Genomic DNA, 23023 nt, shown 5'->3' with positions numbered 1-23023 from the left:
GTCCTGTTTTGCTGAAGCCTGCAAGCCAGAATAGGTTGGTTCAGCTGCATAACAGAGGTGTAGATTATACTGTAGCTACGGACTGTAGATGGAATGTGTGATGTTAACGAGAAAACAAAGTTTGAGCTGGACTCTCCCTTCAGCCTCAGGCGTTCTGCAGGGGAAGGAGAAAGATGGGCTTCTTGAATGCAAATCGGTATTCCCACAAGAGAGTTAAGAGGTGTGAATGAATGGATTACGTCAATAAAAAGTTAAGAGCAAAATGCTGGGAGGTTTTTCAGCTGTTCTTTTACAAGTCTGAGATGAGCGAATGCCCCAGTGTGACTGTAAAACGTATTTTGGCAGTCTCCGTGGCCAACTAGGAACATCTTCTAAGAGAAATACTAATTTGAAATGCTGAGATCAACAAGGCAAACTCCCTTCTTTCATTATAATACAGGGCTGGTTGAGAAATGAAGGTAGCTTTGCAGCTTTTTCAATTAATAAGAAAACATTTTTAGCTCTAGGAAGTACCTATAAATAGGCATTATTTCACTAGCTTTACCAAAATTCGTGAAAATCCTCATCAGTTTTTATTTTAAACCCCAGCATTATGAAGCTGGAACTGGAAGTCTTTGTTGGTAGTTGTTTATCTTCTACGGCCTTGAAATTATGTTACAGGATCAGAGATAACCATTTCGAGCGGTTAAGTGTTCTTGTTCTTACATAAACCCTTTTTCTCCCCTTTTGTAGTATTAATTCACTCAGAGAAGGTTACCGGAAGACGCATACTATTTTCTTACCAAGTGAAAAACACTCATACCTGATAATTACTCAGTGTTGCACAGTGCTCAAAGAACGCTTCTTTAGAGAAAGCAGAGTATTCATTTCCCTTCCACAGACCCAGGGATCTAAACCTCAGACTTTTGTGTAAAAATGTGAGATCTCTCTGGGTTTTATGTTTTTCTTTTTTTTCTTTTTTCAAACGGCTATAAAAAAGGGTGTTTACCAGAACTGAAATGTTCCAAGTAGCATGTTATTCATAACTGAAACAGTTTATTTGGGCTCAGTATCAAACCGAAATACTTTCTCAGTACCAGCTGAAATGTGTCAGTTTTCAGTTTTAGACTATATTTTACTCAGTTCCTGTATAGCTGCTTGTGTTTGGGACAACATTTAACATTTGAGAGATTTGGCTTCTTTTGTTAAATGAATAATAAGTGTAGAAAAACACCATGTTTATATTTCTCAAAGTAAGGAACTCGAAAAAACAATTCCTTTTGTATCATTACTGAAGCTCCTGTATTGTATCAGATACCGAACAATACTATTTATAAGACTATATTTTTAGCCAGAGTTTTAATGAACAGTAAAAGTATCAGTTTTATTTTGAAAATGCATTACTAAAATATAAAAATTTGTCTTAAAAAGGGCTATGTATATTTTACTTTATGACTTTATGAGTACCTTTATTTTTGTCATGCATAACTTTATCTATTTTTCATTTTTCCTGTCAGAAATGAGCCTCCACAGATTTGACATATAACTGAACTTTGTAGATTTCAAAACGGAAAGAGGAGAAATTATGATAGTTTACAGGCACTATTGTTCACAAACAGAAGAAGAATAAGTATCAATTTTATTACAATGAAGTAAAGGTGTAACCAAACCAAAAAGATCAACAGACAAAATTCCTAAGGAAATACTGTTATTATCTTAAAATTTTACTAGTTTATTAATTTATATACACCACTTCTAATATGCATAGTGAACCTAAATCTGCTGTGCCTGAACTGTCTCTCGTTAAATGGTGGTGATCTGCAGTTGACCAAGACAGCTGTTTTATTTATAGGAAGAGAGAAAAAAAAAAGAATTCATACAAATGAAAAACAATGACGGTACAATAAATATACAGGGATGATGTTTAAAGGGATTTAAACTCCTCTGATGATCAGGGATGTTGATAAGTACGGTCGAAATGCCTGATATTATCCATAGGCAGATGGGCCAAAAGGGGTAACTGGAAGGGTGTGTGTGTGTGTGTGTGTGTGTGCGTGCGCACGTGTGTGTTTGTGTTATTAGTCAGGAGTTGAAATGGTTTTGGTGGCGCTTATGACAGAAGAATGTGGAGATGTTGGATGAAGTCCAACAGAAATCAGACAAGATGAAAACTGTCATAGATGACGCCTCAAGCATCTCTGCCCGAAAAAAAAAAGGAAAAAAAACAAAAGAGACAGACAGGGAGGGGAGGACTGGAAGGGGAAAAAGACTCGTAAAGAAGAAGAGGGACAAAGAATGAAAAATGAATGAAAACGACAGAGCCGATCTCACCATCAAACAAACACTCGAGCTGGACTTCCTTTTCTGACAGACAGCAATGGAGAGGAGGAAAAAATAAGGGGTCATCGGGAAACAAGGAACTAATCAAAAGAGTAAAAAAGTGAAGCTGCCAGATTGATCCCAGAAAGAGAGAAAAAAAAAAAAAAAACTGCTCGCAAGCTTACACGGGAACAAAGATGAGACAAAGGGATATTAAGAGGGCTTCAGAAAAAAAAAAAAAATGAATCAGCTGTAAAAACAACACAGGGAGTTCATTTTTAAAGGTTTTAAAGATTTAAATCACTGGTTGTGCAGTTTATTTGTATAATGCATTTTTCAAAGTAAGTTATTGTTTAAGTTACTGTGTGTAACTGGAATTTTATTTTGGCCCTTGTTGATCATGGTGCTTCACTGCATGCACTGACGCTGACTGTCAATCAAAACAAAATGAGCACCAAGACACGACGGTAGCTCGGATCGCTGTGGACCAAAGAAAAAACTGGTGGTAAGAAACACACAGTATTTTAAAAGCCTATTGCTCTTTATTATGCCATTTACTTTCACTTTAATCTCCAATCTTCATACCTGTGCCCCACCTTTAACTACTAACTCATAGACATGATCCATTCTTTTCACTAAGCCACAAAAATCTGTAAATTACATTTATTAATCAAAGGTAATCCAATTAAAAAAAAACAAAATACTGCTTTTCAAATGTTTATAATATCAAAAATACATGTTTTTACAGAGAAATTAGGGTGAAAGACCAAAAGGGAGACAACAAAAGATAGGAAGAGTAAGAAAGACAGAAACAGTCAATCAATAAAACCCTCAAGGGTCCGAGAACTTACCTTCACACCGTCCGACTTTTTGTTTAGTAAGGTTTTGCATGCTGAAAGAAAGAGAGAAAACATGGTAAGGACACAGTCACAAGGAAGAAACTGTCTAACAAACAGAAGACTGATTGAGATCACTCAGTCAGCAGGACAAACAAAAGCAAAAGATGGTCCAGTAAAAGTGTATCAAGTCTGGTGAAGTTTTCACCTCATTTATCTTTAATATATGTCATTAATATATTTAACTGTAGTATGAGAGACAATCCCACCTAAAAGATTTGCTGGGAAAATGGAAAAACCAGATTGAAAATTCAGAAACCTTTTTCTATTATAAAAATTAAAATAACTTCTAAGCGCCCTGAGGGCTATTTAGCTTTTGGCATTCAAATTTTTTGTTAAAATATACAGTTACTGGTTTTGTTATAGAGCCAAAAAACACCCCCAGCTCCCAAAATTTCATTCCAGCACACTGTCGATGTTTTCTGTGGAAGCCCATTTCTGCCAATTACTGTCTCATATTTCTGACTATATGAGATGGTTAAACTTATGATGTAGTACGTGGGAAATTATGAGACAGAAAGTCAAAAATGATGACATATTAAGTCAAATTTATGAGATAATAAAAATGATCATATAATAAGTCAAGAATCAAGGTCAGATTTATGAGTTAGTGAGTCAAAAAGATGACATAGTAAGTCAGTCTTAGAGTAAATAAAGATTATGATATAAAAAATAAAAACTACGAGACACTAAACGTGTGTGTTAAAAATTCAAAATCCAAGATTTGACTTACTATCTAATCATTTTCACTTAGTATCTTATAATCTTGATTTACCACGACTACTTTTATTTTTATCATTCATAACTTTAGCTACTTTGTATTTTTCTGGATGAAAATTAGACTCCATATCGCTGACACAGCTGGGAACTGTGCCAATTTCAAAACATAAACAGTAAGAGGAAAACATTTTTACAGGCACTAGTAAAATGAAAATTAAGAAATAATAAAGTAAACTGTATCTTTAAGCTTTTATAGCTCTATCCTCAGTTTCATTTTGAATATTATCTTTGTCCATTTTCCACAACAGTTTTTACTGTTTATTTTAGTAGTTTTTATTTATTTATTTTTTTACTTTTACAGCTATTCATCCATATTTATTCCTGGGTTGTGGAGCAACCAATAAATTAACCCTTTCTATTTTAACATTCTTTTTCAGTCAAATCATCTTCCACACTAATCAACCTTTTTGGGAGCAGTTAAGAAATTAAACATTTAAAGAAAGTAAATTAATAAATTCATTCAGTTTCAGCACAGTGCCACAAAGTGCACAACATAGTTTGGCAATACCACTAATGAGTGATTAACTGATCCTGGTTCAGTGTTTTATCTGTAGACAATCCTCCTCCCTCCTGAAGGACTAAAGGGGGCCAGTATGAGGGATGAAGGAATTAACAAATGAGTGATCTGAATGAGTTACTTTCTGAAACCCATGAGGTGCTTCTATCCAAAACAACCTGTTGTTTGTGTTCCTTACTTAAATCAGTTCGTCACCAAAGAAAATATCATCTATCTATAACACTTGTTAACTGAACCACTAGTGCTGGAACAACTTTGTGAAAAGTGGCAGGTAGACAAGAAAACATTTAAACTTTTGACATAGCTCGTAGTTGACTGCCCCTTCGGGTCAAACAACACCGACTATGTTCCAACCAGGTGATGTTAAGTGAAGCTGTCTGTTAGACCTGCATCAACCACACCTACCTAATATCATGTACATATACCTGAAAACTTGACCACATAGACAAGAAATAGAAATGACGAATGACACCGACACACACACACAACTATCAGGAAACCGAATACAAATGTCCACACGCATGCAATACACGCAAACATACAGTCGCAGAAAGTATTCGGACGCCTTCAGTTTTTGCACACTTGAGTTGTAGATTTCATTTTAAATATGGTCAAATAATTCTTAATTTTTAATAAATGAGCAAAAATTTCTAAAAAAAAAACGTTTTCACTTTCTCATTATCAGTTACTGAGTGCAGACTGATGGGCAAAAAATGGCAATGTTATTCATTTAATATTAAACCTACGACGTGCAAAAAGTGATGAGGTCTGAATACTTTCTGAAAAGACTGTAGACTAAAATAAAGACAGATACACTCTCCCTTTAAAAATACTCATATTTGTGTTACAGTCATGTCCCAATGATTCCCCCTTACCTTCCGTTTATAAAGTAGGAAGGAGGGCGATGAAGAAGGCAAGAAAACAGTACTGTTTAATATGGGAATGTTAACATCCTAACTGAAAACAAAACTGAAATCACCTTTAAAAGGCTTTCAATTGATGTTAAAAGGCATTCTTGGATCATTGTCACAGAGGTGGTGTGTTCATGCGATGATGGTGGCTTTTCAACATTTCTGGCATGCAGCATCCACTTCAAGGTCTTTATATTAAAAAGTGCCAAGGAGGAACTGCATTCTCAACAGTACACGTAAACTGAGCAGAAACCTTTAAGTTCGGGACATCGTCCCTGCAACACTGTTCGTAACGATACTCAGTCAATGAGGAAAATTAACAACTGGAATCAAGCATAAAATGAGATCCATTATAAACAACTTGCCAGCGCAGGATCCACCTGAACAAACCATGATTCCTGTATGAACGGTCTTTCACCCTGTCATGTGACTGACATTCGCCTGTGAAGGGTTCAGTATGCTTCAAACAAACTAGTCTGTATGACACTCAAAGGTGGGGGTCAGAGAGACAGACGGCACGGGGCGGATCACATAAATGGGGATAGCAAGGTGCAGTTTCACACAACGGGGAGAGGCTGTGTTGGTGCGATTGTCGGTTTTTAAAAGGGCAATAAGCATAAACCTCTTCAAATTTAACCTGCATAAACTTCCAATATGCAAAAAGTCTTTTAACAACCCTGCTTCTGAGAACACCATCGGCATAAAGGGCTTCGTTACATGGAAAACTGTAAAATAAGATGTTATTTATATGATACAGGGCCCATGTGGTAAAATACACATAGGTAAGACACTCTGTTCCCTTTAAGAGCATACCACGAGACACAGAGGCTCTATCAAGAGGAACGTTGAAACTAAATCCTGTCGTACGACATTTCAATTAAATCAAACATCACGTTTCATCTTTGTTTGTTGTGAGCATACAGTGGGAGTCTTTAAACCTAGCCGAAGAGGTGGTCATGTTAATGTTGGCACATTCATAAAGTTTTTACAATACAGTGGTATTTTGTAAGTTCTTAAATATTCCCACATCCTTTATTTGTATTCTTTTTATAATGCACCTTCATCTGGTTCTCTTTCTTTTTATCTTTTATAAATGTTAGATTATTTATATTATTATATTGAACAATGAACATGTACATCACTGTATAAACCGTTTGCAAAGTGTGCCACACTAAAGAGGCCCATTTGGGGACCTCCCCATGGATGCACTTCTCCTGTTTCTGGACTAAATGTACTTGTTAAGTGGACTCTGATAAAGGCCAAAAGCCAAAGCATGTTGGCTGGATTATAAAGTTTGTTTGTCATACCACAAGCACTGGTTGGGGGGTGGGGGGTGGTTTCGGATGCTTGTTTGATGATCCGACATGCATTTTGTCTGAAGCATACTGGCGGAGTTTGTTTTTTTCGTGGTTTTGTCTGTTCACACAAAAACAACAGAGCAGGCAGGAGAGAGGAGACAAAGAAAACAGATAACAAAAGGACACTGTGCATTCTGTTTATTCAGCTTCCCATGCAGGTTGGCATCCTGTACTGTACTGTACGCTCACACACATGCTTGGCTGGCTATTAGTGCCAGAGCCATGCGGAGGAAAGGTTGCAGTGAGCACAGGCAGGCATCAACTGGGCATCGGCCACGTACTGTGGATACAAACCAATTTAAAGGAGGCGAAACTGTAAGTGTTACGAGGGTTGAATGCTGGTATGTTTATTTATATTTGTAATATAAAAAGGTTAAAATGGTTAATGCTGCAGAGGAAAAGATATGCAGCCTGAACCAGTCGTGTTAATGCAGGGGATGTGTAAACACAGCTTGGCTCGGTAGCAGCTGTGGCAGTTGGAAGGAGGTCAGAGGGTCATGCTGGGTGTCAGTGAAATGGCTGTTGTGTTCAACACAGGAAATTAAATAATCAGTCCTGGAGAGGAGCTCTGGTCATTAGAGCGTCAGGACATGCAGCAGTGCTGAAAGGTCGAGAGCTAAGCTTCTTTTGTGGTTGTCCATTTACATGTTTGTGTGTGTTTGTGTGTTTATAAGATGCCCCAGTGTAATGACGACCATTCAAAGGTGGTCCATCAGTGTGCAGGCAGCAGGCAGCAGGTGGAGGGGTTCAAGCAGCCGAGGCCACATGCCAATAGCCCAAGTACAAAATTGGCAGTGCCCGACTCCGACACCCCCTCTAGCAGACGTACCTTCCTGTGCCATTGCGGCCGTGCTGGTGGTAGCAGCAGGGCTGGTATGCTGCCGTCCCACTATTGAACAGAGAGGGATTCAATGTGGCGCCACAGGTGGGACAAGAGCCTCACTAAAGCCCCAAAGCCTTTTTCTTTTTTGGTTTCTTTAAGTTAATAAACTTTAGAGTTTTAGCCAAGAATGGCAAATCAGTGACGTTTCCAGAAAGTCTTTGGATCATGCGTGCATACAGATCCTGGGACACCCAATGAGCTGCTCACCATTCGTGAGATTTTAACTTTAAAGATTTTCTCTGATACCTAAGTCTTTTTTTATTAGGATGATGAGAAGCAGCAGATGGGAACTCATCTCAGCACCAAAATACCTGCACACTAAAGTTATTAATCTTGTTTCCATGGACATTCACTTGATAAACATGCCTACAGTTTTGAATCATAGGTCAGAGGTCCGGCCGGCCTGCTTTCTTCAGTCTTGATCAATCTTCACCAGTAGAAATTGTTGGCCATAATCCACAAGAGCTGCTTAACTTACACGAAAGCATATAAGCACAGGGCCGCATATAATAAAAATGTGTGGTTAAAGGAACTACATTCAGGCCTAAAAAAAAAAAAAAGATTGCAGACAGGAAGCAGAGTAGCAGAACAATATCGATACGAATTATTTGGCCTCTAAGAGAGATCAGATCAGAAAAAGCATACACAACTCAAACTGAAATCTATATTAAATTTGACAAAACAGACTTGTTTTTTTTGTTACAAAACTGCTCAGTTTGTCTAAATCCAGGTGCTTGTTTGTTTGGCTTCATTCATATAAATATTATCAACAGCACTGGACCCTGTTTGAAGTCTCTGGGGCGAATCAAACTGTTGCATCCTGATGTGTGATGTGTTCTGAGTATCGATGCTAAAGCTCACCTGAAAAGTTCCTGGACACCAGCATCGTTGTGAGGATAGCTCCCTAGAGAGACACACAAAAAAAAAGATCAGCAAAAAGGATTTGTGTTACATGGACGCGTTGTGTTGTTTGTGTACGTGTGACCTTGTCCCTGCTCACTTTAAGTTTCCTCCTGGCGTTGAACTTGCGGAGACATTCCACAGTCTCTTGACGGTGCATCATGGAGGCCACGGTGGAGCGTTGCTGTATGTAGAGGAGAGGAAAGTACATTAAGAGGTGAACCTAACTTCAGTGTTACTCCATGGCAATGTCGACGGTAAGGCGCTGCTTTCACTCCGATACAATTGATTCTAAATGACAAGGAGTCCTGGTAAATAAAAATACAAATTGGAGGCAAAGACCACAAAAGAGTCCATTAAATCATCTTTACAAAAGATTAACAACTGCTTTACAAAATCTCTGCTTCTTTGATAAAAAGTTGAAGGTACAAGCTTGTGAATTTTGAAGAGCATAAGCAGGAGAAGTTAACTATGATGAGGTCTGGGGGGGAAAAAAAAAAAAAAAATCCCAATTCCAGATGTTTTCGACAACTGTGGTGCCGTTTTTTGTTCACCACAGCAACAATCAAGCATTTTTAATTCCGGGCAACTCCGATTTGCTCTGTGGTTTCTTCTCAAAAGTCGGCCAAGGCTAATGGGTATTGTGGTATTCAGAGCCGTCCGTCCTGCCACGGTGACGGAGAAAGCCTGCTTCGTCAGAAACAAAAAAAAGCTGAAACAATTGACACTGGTGGCCATAAAACAAACTGTAGGACTGTTACGTTACCTGGGAGATGCCCAAATTTCCATGTTGAGTAACGCTGAGGGGAAAAGTACATCCACAACCAGCTTGTTTGGTACGCTGGTTTAACTCCTGACTGGAACTATGTTTGTCGTGTTTTACAACTTCAGCGGACAAGTGCTGCGTAAGGGTCTTAAATGTAGTCTTGAGCAAGTGTGAGACAAATGAATGTGTTTCATTCTACCAAAAAAACGAAAAATTTTGTTCTAGTGTATAGTGTAGGTCAGTGTGTTCAGTAATACATGATTTTAAAACCAGACTATTGGCCCAAATTATGTTCTTTTTTGAAGAGCTGTGTGCCAAAAATGAACTGCTTAAGATATTTTACAATTTATCTCTGGGAGTGTGTATTAGAGCTCCCGGTCATGGTGTTCTGCCAAGGTCGAGTCGAGTCAATGTATGACTGCTTAATGAGGCAGATCGTGAAAAAATGTGACGGATTGTTCGAAGCTGGCCTGAACACCTGCACCAGTATTTTTACACGCTGGAAGAGATTTCTTTTGATGTGAAAACGAGGAGTGCGACTTACGCAGACCCAGGGATGCTTGAGGGCCTGGTCGGCGGTGATCCTTTTGGCAGGGTTAATTGTTAACATCTGATTGATCAGATTCTTGGCCTCGGGGGTCACTGTGTCCCACTCTGGAGAAGGAAACTGAAAGAGGGAAGAAATGTTAAGAATGCACGTTACTGTTCATATGCTTTCACTGAACATTTTAGTAAGAAATAATGGAGAAATGTTACAGTTTGCAGATCCTGAAGAGCCCTGCCTCTGCAAAATACAAAACGGGCTAAAACACTAGGTAGTAAGGCAGAAATCAAAGGATCATGTAGCAGCAGGACTCGTATTTCACCGATGCATCTGCAGACTGGACATTATGTCGGTATTGATCAACGTATTCTCCTTTATATGGGGATTTGAGAAAGAGGGTATTTGGTAAAAATTAAAAAAAAGTTTGTGACTACCTCTCCTCACTGCATATGCATTTAGGGGAGGATCTCGCAAATAATATCAGGAGACATGTCAACAGAGGCTGGTAACGTTTTTTGCTGAATTTAAATTCAGCATTGAATTGAAATTTCGCCTCTGAAGACAAGGTGTAAAGATAGAGGAGCCACGAGGAAGGTTGTGGTGTATTAAATACGAACTTGTAGACGACTAAAACCAATTATCAGAAACAAAATTGAAGCAATTGGGCTTTTTATTAACGAACACAATATGTTCTTACTGTAACGCAAACAAGTGTTGGAAGGGGAGTTGTGCTGTGTGTTCCCTTAAACTTGATCTGCAGTAAAAACCACTTGAGGCTGCAACTGAACTTTTCTTTTATTTGAGACATTTACGAGTGCAATCACCTCAGTATCAACATCCATATCAACACCATCCCCAGTTGCTCCACGCAGAATTCCTTGACCTGTTCTCACTCTCGCTCTCTCCCTTGCGAATATTTGTTTGCATCTTTGATTTTTCTCATTGAGAAATCTCATTTTGGCTTTCCATGAACATATTTAATACTTCCTAATGTGCAAATAATTATGATAAAGATTATTTGATCATAATTTTCTGTAAACCAGCCGCTGAATACATGCAGATTGCGACTGTAAACTTAATGTAAATTGCGGTTAACATTTGTGCATTTCAATTTTCTTAATAAATCCGTCCCTCTATGTTGTCTACAGTATAGTAGCTTTATTGTTACAACATTCTGTTTGTTTTTTTGTATAAAACATGTTTTGCTTTGTTTTCTTTTCTTTTGGAACATGAGCATAATATGTGGAATGGGGTAATGATTTGTCTTTCTTTGATGAGCCATTTCAATAGTATAACATGCAAACACACGAAAAAATTAAAATTATAAATCATTCGTTGATGATTCTATGTTGAAGGAAAAAGCTGAGAGATTTTCCGCCTGTTGTGGACAAATCAATGCATGAAGCCCTTCAGTCGTAACAGGTAGAGTTTTCAAAGTCAGCGTACGTTCTCTCACTCCAGTCACCCGCACCTGCCATCCTCATCCCTCCGTCCAAGTAGCATAAAGTGCCAGCGAGCATGTTTACTGCTGAAATTCAAAGCAAGTTGTCGAAAGACATTTACTTCAAACATTTAGATGTCAGTTGTCAATTACTGACAAAAAAAAAAAAAAAATTAGAATCAAGGTACCGGCATGACAGATGATATTCAAGAAGTGCACATTATTACAAGTGCTGGTCTCAGTCAGTTCCTATCAATGTTAATATTATGCACAGTCGTTAGATGTGGTTGCTTCCAATTATGGAAATTAATAGGGTAATAAATTCGTATCTCCCAGAGGAATATGACAAGATCTGATAAATAAGCCTATTGCCCTCTCAAAGTGTATCGCTTTTTTTCTACAGCGCTGAGGATGAAAATTATGCAATAACAAGTAGCAAGCAATTAAAAACTAAAATTTTATTTCTAAATTACTTGCACGACAGAATCCAGAGTGTGTTAATTGACGAGAGTTGAACTGAAGGTGTCCCGCAGGGCTCATGCTGAGGCTCTTGTGCTTGCCAATTCACTTAAATTATATTTCAAACAAGAAACAAAGACTATGTATTAGAATTCAACTCTCATGAACGCAGGGGGGGGGGGGGGGGCTCTCTAACAGACTCCACAGACCTAGAGTCCCATCTTCATGGATCCATGTGCTGAAAATTTGCAGACTACATGCTCAGTCAACCAACCTGGGACGAGCCTGCAAATATGAGCTCAATAAAAGAGGGCCATTTATTAAGGCTGAACTAACTTAATATTTTTGTATTAATAACAGACTGAATGACTACCGTAAATTCTCAAGTGGCCTTTATCTACCTCAGCGGCAGGGGAAACCGGGCCTTTATTTCTAATGTCTTCTGTTCCCCAGTTAATGTAAACTCAAAAACTTCCTCTGTGTTCCTCTTGATGTCTTGATAAAGTCAGTATAATGTATATTTCCACCTTGTTTTTTCACCCAGCCTTTATTAGTGACTGGGATTTGTTTGTGCTGGCTCCAAGCTATTATTTGAGTCTCAGTAAATTATTTGAATACAGGCTTTTATATGAGAATTTACGGTATGTTTAATTTAAAATTTGCTGCTTGTATTGAAGGACCCTCAGTAATTATCACCCATCTCACTACCCTCAGGTCTACTGACCTTTATGGCAACTTTATTTTTTTTTTTGTATGTTCCACAACTTCAGTGTGTTGATTCATACACAATGCTCAGATTCTTTTTTTTTTTTTTTTTTTTTTTTTTAACTGTAGCAGGCAGCTTTTTTCAGCAAAAAAGCTCAGTTATAAACCCACACTGCGCTACCACTCAGCACCAACCAATTGTTGTCAAGTTGGAAACTATCATTAATGCTAAGGTTGCTCTGTTTCTGCTGAATGTGTAAATAAGCAACTGTCTCCTAAGACGTCTGCATTTACGTTCACCACCTGATGTGGCAAGGTTTTGAAGGAATTTAGTAAAATGTGTTTTTTGTCATCATTCGTGTATGAATTCTTGCGTTATGGCCATAAAACGTGTGTTGAGGAGGTCACACAGTGGCCGTTGACCCTAAATTAGATGTCGCGTTCATGAGAATGGGATGGACGTACATACAGACGGATGTATGGACAACCAGAAAACACGAAGCAAAGACTTTGAAGGAATTTAACTTGTTTTGTGTGGTCGCAGTGACCTTACCGTCGTCGTGTGGTTCAGCAGCCAAAAAAAAAAAAAAAATTCCTTCAAGACGTTCTAAGATATCACCAGAACCAGAATTGGGGACGGGGACGGATGACGACAAAACAACATGCCGGGGCACGGCTCTGCCCAGCACGATATATATAAAAATAATATATAGACGCAAGCTTCAATATCCAAAAGGGTTCTATAGGTTTAGAGAGTGAGGCAGGCAGACACTGTGGGTCACATGGATGTGTTATTCCCAGAGAAGTTTGAACAGTAAGAATTGTTTTGCCAAGTTTATGTAGCTGAGTGTGTCTAAACAGAATATAAGCATGGAGTCACAGTGACACTGTATTATCCATCCACTTACCGTGGCCAATAACCATGGTTGATGTCGCACAATGTAAGATTTATTCTATATCATGGTCACGTCACGTCAACTGTTTTCAGGCAAACTGCACCGAACTACTGCAACAACACCAACACCTGCAGCTCACATGTACAGACGTAGAGAGAAAGGTAACTACAAGACAATAAGAGGGAGAAGAACTCACGTCATATGCACCAGCCTTGATTTGTTGGTACAGTTTATGTTGGTCCTCGTCCCAGAAGGGAGGGTAGCCCACCAACAAGATGTACAGGATCACACCTGACAAACACACACACACAAGAAAAATATGTATAAATATACTGTATACACAAACGTATATCTTAAATGTAGCTAAGTGAGCATATGAATGCAGCAGCAAAGATGAATACAACAGACAGTAAAGGTGAATTCTGGCTAACTGACCACATGCCCATATGTCCACTGGCTTGCCGTACGGGTCCTTTCTCAACACTTCTGGTGACAGATATCCTGGAGTTCCTGCAAAACCTGCAAAAACACAAACATTTTTCATTTTCAGTGTGTTTTGGACACACAAATGAGCATAGTGACATTAATTCAACATTTACCCTCCACATCTTCCTCTTGTTCTGTTTCTTTCTTATGTTTTAACTAGTTAAAACAACTCAGTACCCTCCTATTTGTTGCTGTTTTGAATGTTGAACTAATATTCACAGCAATACCATAATAAAACCTCAAACACCACATAGTTGATGTGATAAAATGCAATAATTAAGAATAATAAATAAAGAAATATATTTCAAATAATTTCACAGATCTGTTCTCAACAGACTCACAAAATTGACACCATTGTCTCTGGTATTTATTTCCCTCTGGAAGATTTTGATTATTTTTAGTACTTTAGCCTAAATGTGTGTTCGTATTTATTATTTTTCTCTTTTACAGTAACAAAAATACAGCATATTATTATCATAATTGTTGCAGTAAAAGTTGTCAGTAGAGTGAGATTTCCTACCAAACCAAGCCTGTTGTTCTCCTTGCACCTCAATAGCCAGACCGAAGTCTGCAAGCTTCACTGCTGCTCCTTTCATCTTACTGGCCAGGAGCAGGTTCTCTGGCTGCAACACAGAGACAGATAGTTCTTTAGGATGAAATGTCTCCACCCAGGCCGCAACTGAATGTCTTGAATGTCTTCAATATTCCTTTGTTCAACAGTATTTCTGTAAAATGTTAAAAATACACACAGATGCCCATCACAAGTTACAGAAGACAAAAGCGATGACTTAACATTTCGTGTTTTGTCCGGCCAACCCTCAAAAAAAACCCAAAGGTTTACAATTATTCTATGAAATGAAGAAAAATAAAATCCTCACATTTGACAAACTGTAAGAAATATTATTATTACCACTTCCAGAGAGAGAAAAAAAAAATTAATCAATCAATCAATCAATCAGTCATTTAATAAGAACAGCTTGTTAAATGTATCTTTGGACAAACTCTGTGAAGGTGTACGTGGTACAAAATAGCACATTTATGTGCAATAAGAGGAAAAAAATATATTTAATTAAGGGCAAAAGATATAAGCATGTACCCTTCCTTCAGCAAATGTCCTGTCTGTCTGCATGACTGGATGAGCTGCAGGAGCCCAATGACATCTTCAGTAGTAATGAGGCATGATTTGGTCAAGCAGGCGACAAAGGCGTCCCCCCAAAGAAAAGACCTTTTCAGTCAGCTGTCACAGGATTTAACGAAGCATTTGGACATTGTCCTTCAGATCCCATCCTAATGCAAGAAGTCAGGGCTTGGCAAAGTTAAGCACATATAAACTGTGTTTTAGTTGTCTTAACTGCTTCCTTGTTTCCTCATTTGCATCTCCTCTCAACGTAGTTGCTCTCACTTAAGGATAAGAGATTGAGGGAACACCTCAGGTCAAGTGTAATCTGATGTGAGGTCAGTTACTGATTATAGCTGCACAGCTGTTTCAAATGTACTTGTTTTAAGTTTTTCTTCATACTATAGAGCTGATCTGTTTTTTTCTTTATACGATGGCTCAACGGTTAGCACTGTCGCCTCACAGCAAAAAGGTCCTTGACTCCAAAGGCAAATTTTGCCCTCTCTCTGTACAGTTTGCAGGTTTTCCCCAGCCCAGTTTGAATGTCCACCATAAACCCCTATGCAGCACATAAAAGGGCTCCAAATGGTGTATGAGGAATGGGAAATCCTGGACTTCCTCACTTGCTCTTGAGAGCTCTTTCGGTTTTTGTGATAAGAAGAAGAAATTCACCAAACAAGCAGAAAGGAGAAATAGGAAAAAAAAAAGTATATATACAGCAGCTTCGCTTCAGGAGACTATTATGGAATTAAGGGTCATATGATGAAGGCCAAGCTAGTGCTAGCGAGGTTCTCCACTGACACTGATGAACATCATAAAGTATAAGTAATGTTAGCCTAGTTAGCAAAGCTCCTGAAAAGTAGGATGTCTTCGGCTGTGTCCGTCTGACACAACCCTCATCTTTCACCTTGTAGGCGTCCGTTTGGATGTATCCTATCTAACACACAATATTTGTTGACAAGTCCACCATTTGAGCCTACCTAATTTGCACATTAAGATCTGATCACATTGTAAGCAGGACTGAGATAACAGGAACTCTTGTTCATACCAGGTGTAAATGCAAAAACCCGTGATCAGATGTCATTGTTCAGATATTGTATCCAGATAATAGCATGTTAGTACCAGGTGTAAATGGGGTCTACGCGCGTGTTAGCCCTGATGGACTGATACGCAGTGCATGCTGGGTCAGGCTCCAGGTCGCTGTGACCCTGAAGAGGAGAAGCAGTTTAGAATATAGATGGTTTTCTTTAACAATGTGTTGGCCCTACATTCTAGACTACAAGTCCCAACTGGCAGGCCTGTGTGTGTGTGTGTGTGTGTGTGTGTGTGTGTGTGTGTGTGTGTGTATCTTGAGGGTAAAAGTCTTTGCAGCGGTAGCCTTCCTCATCGCCTAAAATGCGGACAGATGGACGGATGTCTGACACTTGCACCAACTGTCTTTGTGCTCTTAATCTGTTTCTTCTCATCTGTCAGTCCCGCTCGCTCTCTCCCCATCTAGTTATCATCCATCCAACCGTCCATCCATCCATCCTCCTACACCCCCCCCCATCGGAAAGAGCTGAAACAATAGAGAGAGAGAAAAGGGGGGACTGCACGGCGACAGTGAGCTGGAGATAAAGCAACAGGAGAACAGAGAGAGAAAGACAGATAGAGATAGATAGATGGGAGGTGGCATAATGAGTCCCTACGCTGGCGCTGCAGCAGCCGGGTGACCTCACCCTACAGTTACCATGGCAACCCAGCCTGCCACGAGGCAAAAGCACTCAACTCTTTCTCTCTCAAATCTTGTTTTCCCTTCAGCAAGGGGCCCTCCCGAGATGACAGGGAGGCAAAAATATGATGTGTGTGTGTGTGTGTGTGTGTGTGTGTGTGTGTGTGTGTGTGTGTGTGTGTGTGTGTGTGTGTGTGAGGTCACATCTCTCCGTGGCACACTTTGTTGTCATTATCACTATGTTCATGGCTCCAATGAGATGTCACTTTTGGCAGCTTTATCTGCTTGATAAAATGAAATAAAACGAGATGTTGCCTTCTTCGTAGCGGTCTGACGATTGAAGGTCTTTCAGTCTTTCTCAGAGAAATAAATGCCTTAAAACAGTATTAATTACATTTTTTTTTGGGGGGGGGGCCATAAACACGACATTGAAAAATAATCATTTATAAAGTTGTGGTGGTTAACGTGTTAACAAATAGTCGCCAATTTACACATCCAGCAAATACACAGCAACACTAACATTAATTTTGAGTTTTGTTTCTGTCCACCTGATGAATATAAGTCCAATAATCACTCTCCTTTTAGCTCTGGTTTGCAAATTGCTCCACTATGTTAACCCGCCAGTCCCAGCTAACTTTGCCTGCCTGCCATTTGGTGCCGAGCAGGTATTGTACAGTTTATCAGAGCTTTTTCTGCGGGAAACAGCTGACTACTGCTGCTGATAATGAGGCTGATGGGCGCACTGAGGGTAAACCAAAAAGAGCCGCAGGTTTGAGGTTGGAAAAATAATCTCATTTCACTCAGGTTTGATATGTATTCTGTATCCGCTTCTTCCACTTCTTCATCAAAGCTATTATGGGGATAATGCACCTATTATAAGTTGCTTTGGGCAAGAGCGTCTGCCAAATACATGTTACGTAATGTAATGAATCATGACGTTTAAACTGAGTGAAACATTCAAATCCAAGACTTCATGTTTTGATGCTGCTTCATTCCATCAAATGGAAAATGCCCAGATGTCTTGTGACACATTTTAGATACATTTCCCCCAAATTCAGCCTCACATATTTGACTTTGGAAACTTGGGAAACTGTACTAACATTTAAAATACATTTTGATGCCGATGAATAATATTTGGCTGCATAGAACGAGTTTATAATGACTGCCCCACCAGCAGATCAAGGAAGTTTAAATGGTTAATTCTTTTTTTTTTGTTCAGTATACCATTTAGGAGCAAACTGTTTGCAGCAATGATGCAGAGAAGCAGTTTGCCTCATCATCTGTCATCATTATTGTCGTTCTAACACTCATTAGATACAGAGAGTCATATGTAAAGGTAAAAATCAATGGAAAGCAGCACAAGTTCATTTACACTACTCTCACACAATAACAGATTGATTATTTTCCAGTTGTATTTGTCCACTTACCCTAGAGGAATAGTTTAATTTTACTCCATCACATAAAAGTAATAGAGCAGATTATTAAGTAAACTATGAAAGTTTAGGACTACGAACTCAGGCAATAAAACAAATGCGGTGCAATTACCCAGGTGTTTAAATCTCAGCTTAATTAGTCTTCAGTCACTGTGTTATTAACATTAAATAACACAGCTGAGGAGGTCAGAGTGCTGTTGGTTTCTGTTAGAGGTGAACAATCTCGCTGCGAGCGAAATCGTCACTGGCCGTCATCTCACCCACCGACCCGCTATTAATAGCAGCTGGTCTGCTTTCGTCACTCGTCAGCAGTGCAGGAGGGAGGGTGGAGGAAAGAGGGGAATAGATGCAGAGGAGGATGGGAAGAGAGAAATGTGGAGGAGAGAAAGCAGGTGATGAAAAGGACGACACTCGTCTCTTAAGTTGTTCCTGACGTCACAGTATGACGTCTGTGCGAGTGTGTGCATGTGTTTGTTTAGACCTGTGTTGAATCTCCGCCACCGCCTTTCATCTTCATTCACAATGCAGTGTTATATCTCTATGAGAGATTTCTCTGTGTATCTAATTGGTATGTTAGAAGGCACTGAAGGTCCTCCCATATTCAGCAGTGGTGTATGAGAACTCACCTTGAGGTCCCTGTGCACAATGTCATGCTGGTGGATGTGACTGACGCTCTCCAGGATCTGATTGATGCAGTGGCTGGAGGGGACAGAGAAGGATGACAGACAGAGGAGAGACACATCTGTCAATCCACAACAGCTACATGACAATGAGGTACAGGCTGAAGTAAAGTTAAACATTTAAAAAAAACAATTCAAACTAAACAATGTCGTCAGTATCAATATTACGTAGGGCTGCAAGTAACGATTATTTTCATTGATGATTAATCTGGTGATTATTTTTCTTGATTAACTGATTAGTTGTTCGGTGGATAAATTGTAAGGAAATAATGAAAAAAACGTCGATGACAGCTTCCCGAAGCCCAAGGTGACATCTTGAAATGGCTTATTTTGCTCCTTAAAAAGTTCAAAAGTTACATTTATTCAGTTTGCATTGAAATAAAAAACAGAAAAACTGAAATCTGTGGGAAATATTACTCAAATTGATCAACTAATCCATCCATTGAGAAATTATTTCAGCTGTAATATTTTGAATCAAGATACTAAGGACGTTTTTGGTGAATTCTTACAACAGGAAAGAAAAGTTGACAAAGGTCAGCTACTGCCCAGTTGTGCCCAGCATGATCAACAACACTCAGAGGAATCATGAAATGAAAGAATGGAAACATGCTTATACTGTCAAGGAATCACAGAGAAAGTTAGAAAAAAGACAAAGGAAGGCGCAAATCAACAGAATGAAAACGAGCAAGAGAGGAACAAGTAAAAGATCAGTAAAAGCTTTGGCTGTGCACATGGTATCTTGTCACCATAGCAAGTCGATAGCGGTCAGCTCTTCAATAGGCCACAGAACATTTTAAACCTGATCTACTAGACTATATGGCCAAAAGTATGGGGACACCCCGAGCCTTGATCTTAACTCTAGCGAACACCTTTGGGATGAGCTGGAACGCAGGCTGTGAGCCGGGCATTGCCACGTAAACATCAGAGCCCGGGCTCACTAAAGATGCCAGCATGCTTCATCAGAACTGCCTGTTGGATGGTGGAAAAAGCTTCAGAAACCCCTTCCCCGCAAACACTTTTATGACAAGGGATTAGGGAGGGCTGTGTCCGACCATTTCTGTAACTTTCCGGAACTGACAATCCAACGTTCACACCAGCTTCACACCTGGACTGGCTGGCTGGACGGAGGTGAGAAAGGAGCCAGGGTTCAAACTTATCTCTCCAGCTCTCTGTTTTCGATCATTGCACAACTATTTCTGTCACTTTTCATGCGAGCAACCGAGTGCAGCACTATGAGTGCCTTCGAGGAGAGACTGTCTGAAACTGTTTGCCATTATCTTATTATTTAGATCATGTCTCTCCCCTCTCTACGACAACCGGCTTTTCACCCTGCCTTCCAGTGTGGCCGTTTGGAACAACTATACACACCTCTGAGATTTCTGATTTGGTCGGACAACACGTCATATGAACTGTTCAAGCATAACCCAGTCCCGATGCTCTTGCGGCTGAATGGGAGCAAATGCTTGCAGCCACAGATTTGTTCATTACATCACTTGCCTTTGCTCATTTCGAAACATTCAATCAAAACAATTGGTATATTTATGACTCGTGCATCCGTGTGCCAGAGCCCCGTAAGAACTGTAAATGCAACTTCACTCTACAAGCAACAATCGTTTGTGAAACCTCACACTGATGCCGTCTGCGGTTTGTGTGGTGTTGTATAGGAAGATAAGTGGTGCACATGGGAGTAAAGTTTGGTGCATTTTTATGGGAATGAATGTGTGGAAGAAAGTGGAGAGGGCAGGGTGTGTGTGTGTGTGTGTGTGTGTGTGTGTGTGTTGTTGAGGCAGTGCGGGGTATCTTATGTAAGCTTGTCCTAAGCTTGCATATCAGCAATCTTTCTGGTCTGATGCGCAGTTAAAATTATTATTATTTCTTTTAAATTAAATTGAACTTGACATTAGTAAAGGTGAAGTCAGGGTCAGCAGCAGGAGGGTGTACAGAGGCATATTTTGGGAGAGTGGCGTCCTCTCTCTGTAAGACAGAATCAAAAGAAAAGCTCCAGGCGTCGTGTCCAAATTAGGCTAAATCTGGACTCCACATTTCATTTTGCATATCTGCTCTACCCATACTCATTTCAGCATTTCACTAACCCCATTTTATCTGCCTCTCCCGTTTCTCCAGTTAATAGAGTGCCCATCAGACCTTGCTCCTGTCCTTACTCTCTTCAGCATTGTCATAATTTTTCTCTTGCCCTGTCTCCAATATTCTTCAAATTATCATCTAACTTCTCTTTCCTTCTTCTGTCCTTCATTTTTTCTGGCTGAAAATAGAGTCTTTGGTGTAGGATCACCTGTACCTGCCTAGTTACGTGATAGTCTTACTGCACTGTGTATAACATCTGTGGCTAGAAATGTCACAAATAAACTTTGCCATATAATGTAGTTTCATCACCACTGTGAACCTGAAACTTTGTAAAAAACATTTATTATTGTTATTTATATGTGGCTTCAACTACAAAAGCAAGGTGAGGCATATTAAAATGGCAGTGCATTCATTTGATGGGTATAATAACACGTGATTTCATCGTGTCGTGGTCGATCACAAGTTTCGTTTTTGGTAGATTTTAAAATTCAGAAAAACAACTCAAGGAGGATGTCGTCACGATGTCTCGGGGGGTGGGGGCTCGCTGGGCTTTGACAGTGAAAACATGAAAGTTTTGGGTCCCCACACTTCTACTTTCATGCGTGTACGATGCCTCATTTAGGGTGAGAAAAGAAAGTGTTCGAAGCTGCCCTCTCCTATGATAGTTTATTTGCACATGATGCGAGGCCTAAGGTGTCTCCATCATCCACTGAGACCCTCTACACGGCCGGGGTGAAAACTTTACGGGGCGTGAGAACCTCCACACTTAACCGGACATGACCTGTAAATGTGCAGTCTTTAGTAAGAGACAAACAGGCCGAGTTCCTGCCTAGGATGATGGTATTTGATTAACTCAGATTAACTCGACATAAGAATCATGTCACGGGCTCTTGCCTGGTACAAGCGATAAAGATAATATATACTGAAGATCATCTCAGCATTACATTTAGAAGGCTCCACCTGTCATCAAACAGGTTGCTGGAGCGTGAACATGTTGGAAAAATTTGATATGGATATATTGTATATGGAATAATGTGTGGATGTAATGTTTTTATTTGATCATGTAGAGTTATTTTAATATTTTTTATTTATTTTATTATTATTTTTTAATATTTTTCATTTATCTATCTATCGAAATGCCACAATCCAGTCAGGTAATGTGCTAAAGAATAACTGCAACTTCTGACAACAGGCTCAGAATAAGGTTTCAAAACTAAGGACAGCTTTGTCACTATTTATTAATGAAATCAAATTGAAAAACCCTGAGTCACATGGTCAAAGAGAAAGTGTATACCTTGCACTGAAAACCACCTCAAAGACCTGCACAAGCATTTCCTCTGCTGCCAAAGCACAAAGTACATTAACACAGATTTAAATGGGCAAAACATTTTGTGCTTTCATAAACCAACTTTTCTGCAAAAAACTTAATATGCAGGAAAACATGCACTGCATAACATGTAAACACATTAGCATGATGACATACTGTACCTGGCATCTGCCTCGCTGTAGTACTCTCTAGCAACAATGTCCTCAAACAGCTCTCCTCCAGTGACACTGCAGGAAGAGACACACAGACCAAACAGGCACTATTATTTCTCTCTTCTGCTACAGGAAAAAAAAAAAAACTTGACAAATGAAGATCTCTCTCCCAAAATGAAAATGAGAATATCGTGGCAATACCTTTCAGTGACTCTGGTGTGATAGGTGGTACAACTGAATGGTTGTGAGGAACGATATTGATTCACACTGATGTTAGCGGTCCTCATAGATCCAACATGCTCTGTATTTATGTCGCTCTTTTTGCACTAAGTGGTCCTTTAAGAGGCCTCTTGGCTGGACTGCATGTCTTTACCTCAGACACAAAATTGACACACCTTTTTTTTTTTTAATCTTAACAATTAAGTACTGATTTCGACACAACATAATTTGATACTGTTAAATGCAATCACATTTCAGTGGGCAAAATACAAATGTCCATTATACCAAATTGTTACAAAGGTAAATGTGCAGCAAGGTGGCTATAACTGAGAAATATTTTATTTAAAGTAATTTGGCTGCAACTTATCTAAGAAAATAGAGAGTCTTTTAATGAGTTGGGGAATATGAAATTTGATACTCAACATAGAGAATTTGTTTTCATGTTAAAGTCCTAACAGT

General features: G+C 39.3%; 1 protein-coding gene across 5 annotated transcripts in view; it reads right to left on the bottom strand.

Moving 5' to 3' along the window:
* camk2g2 (calcium/calmodulin-dependent protein kinase (CaM kinase) II gamma 2) overlaps positions 1-23023 on the bottom strand; it is an 89086-nt gene that overhangs the window by 19747 nt on the left and 46316 nt on the right. For 4 of the 5 annotated variants that reach the window (XM_040138495.1, XM_040138496.1, XM_040138498.1 and 1 more), the window contains exons 5-13: positions 22355-22420; positions 18728-18800; positions 14361-14463; positions 13790-13873; positions 13551-13645; positions 9854-9976; positions 8644-8727; positions 8505-8547; positions 3150-3190 (exon numbers count right to left, since the gene is read on the bottom strand). In XM_040138495.1, the coding sequence (XP_039994429.1) occupies positions 3150-3190; positions 8505-8547; positions 8644-8727; positions 9854-9976; positions 13551-13645; positions 13790-13873; positions 14361-14463; positions 18728-18800; positions 22355-22420 (712 nt within the window). Of the gene's footprint in view, positions 1-3149; positions 3191-7589; positions 7650-8504; positions 8548-8643; positions 8728-9853; positions 9977-13550; positions 13646-13789; positions 13874-14360; positions 14464-18727; positions 18801-22354; positions 22421-23023 lie in introns of all 5 variants that reach the window. The other variant, XM_040138500.1, reaches the window with a different exon arrangement.

The sequence above is a fragment of the Xiphias gladius genome, chromosome 11, assembly GCF_016859285.1.
Source record: "Xiphias gladius isolate SHS-SW01 ecotype Sanya breed wild chromosome 11, ASM1685928v1, whole genome shotgun sequence".
In the NCBI taxonomy this organism is placed as follows: Eukaryota; Metazoa; Chordata; class Actinopteri; order Istiophoriformes; family Xiphiidae; genus Xiphias; species Xiphias gladius.
Note: the sequence above shows the minus strand (reverse complement) of the source record. Positions and strands in the feature narration are given on the sequence as shown.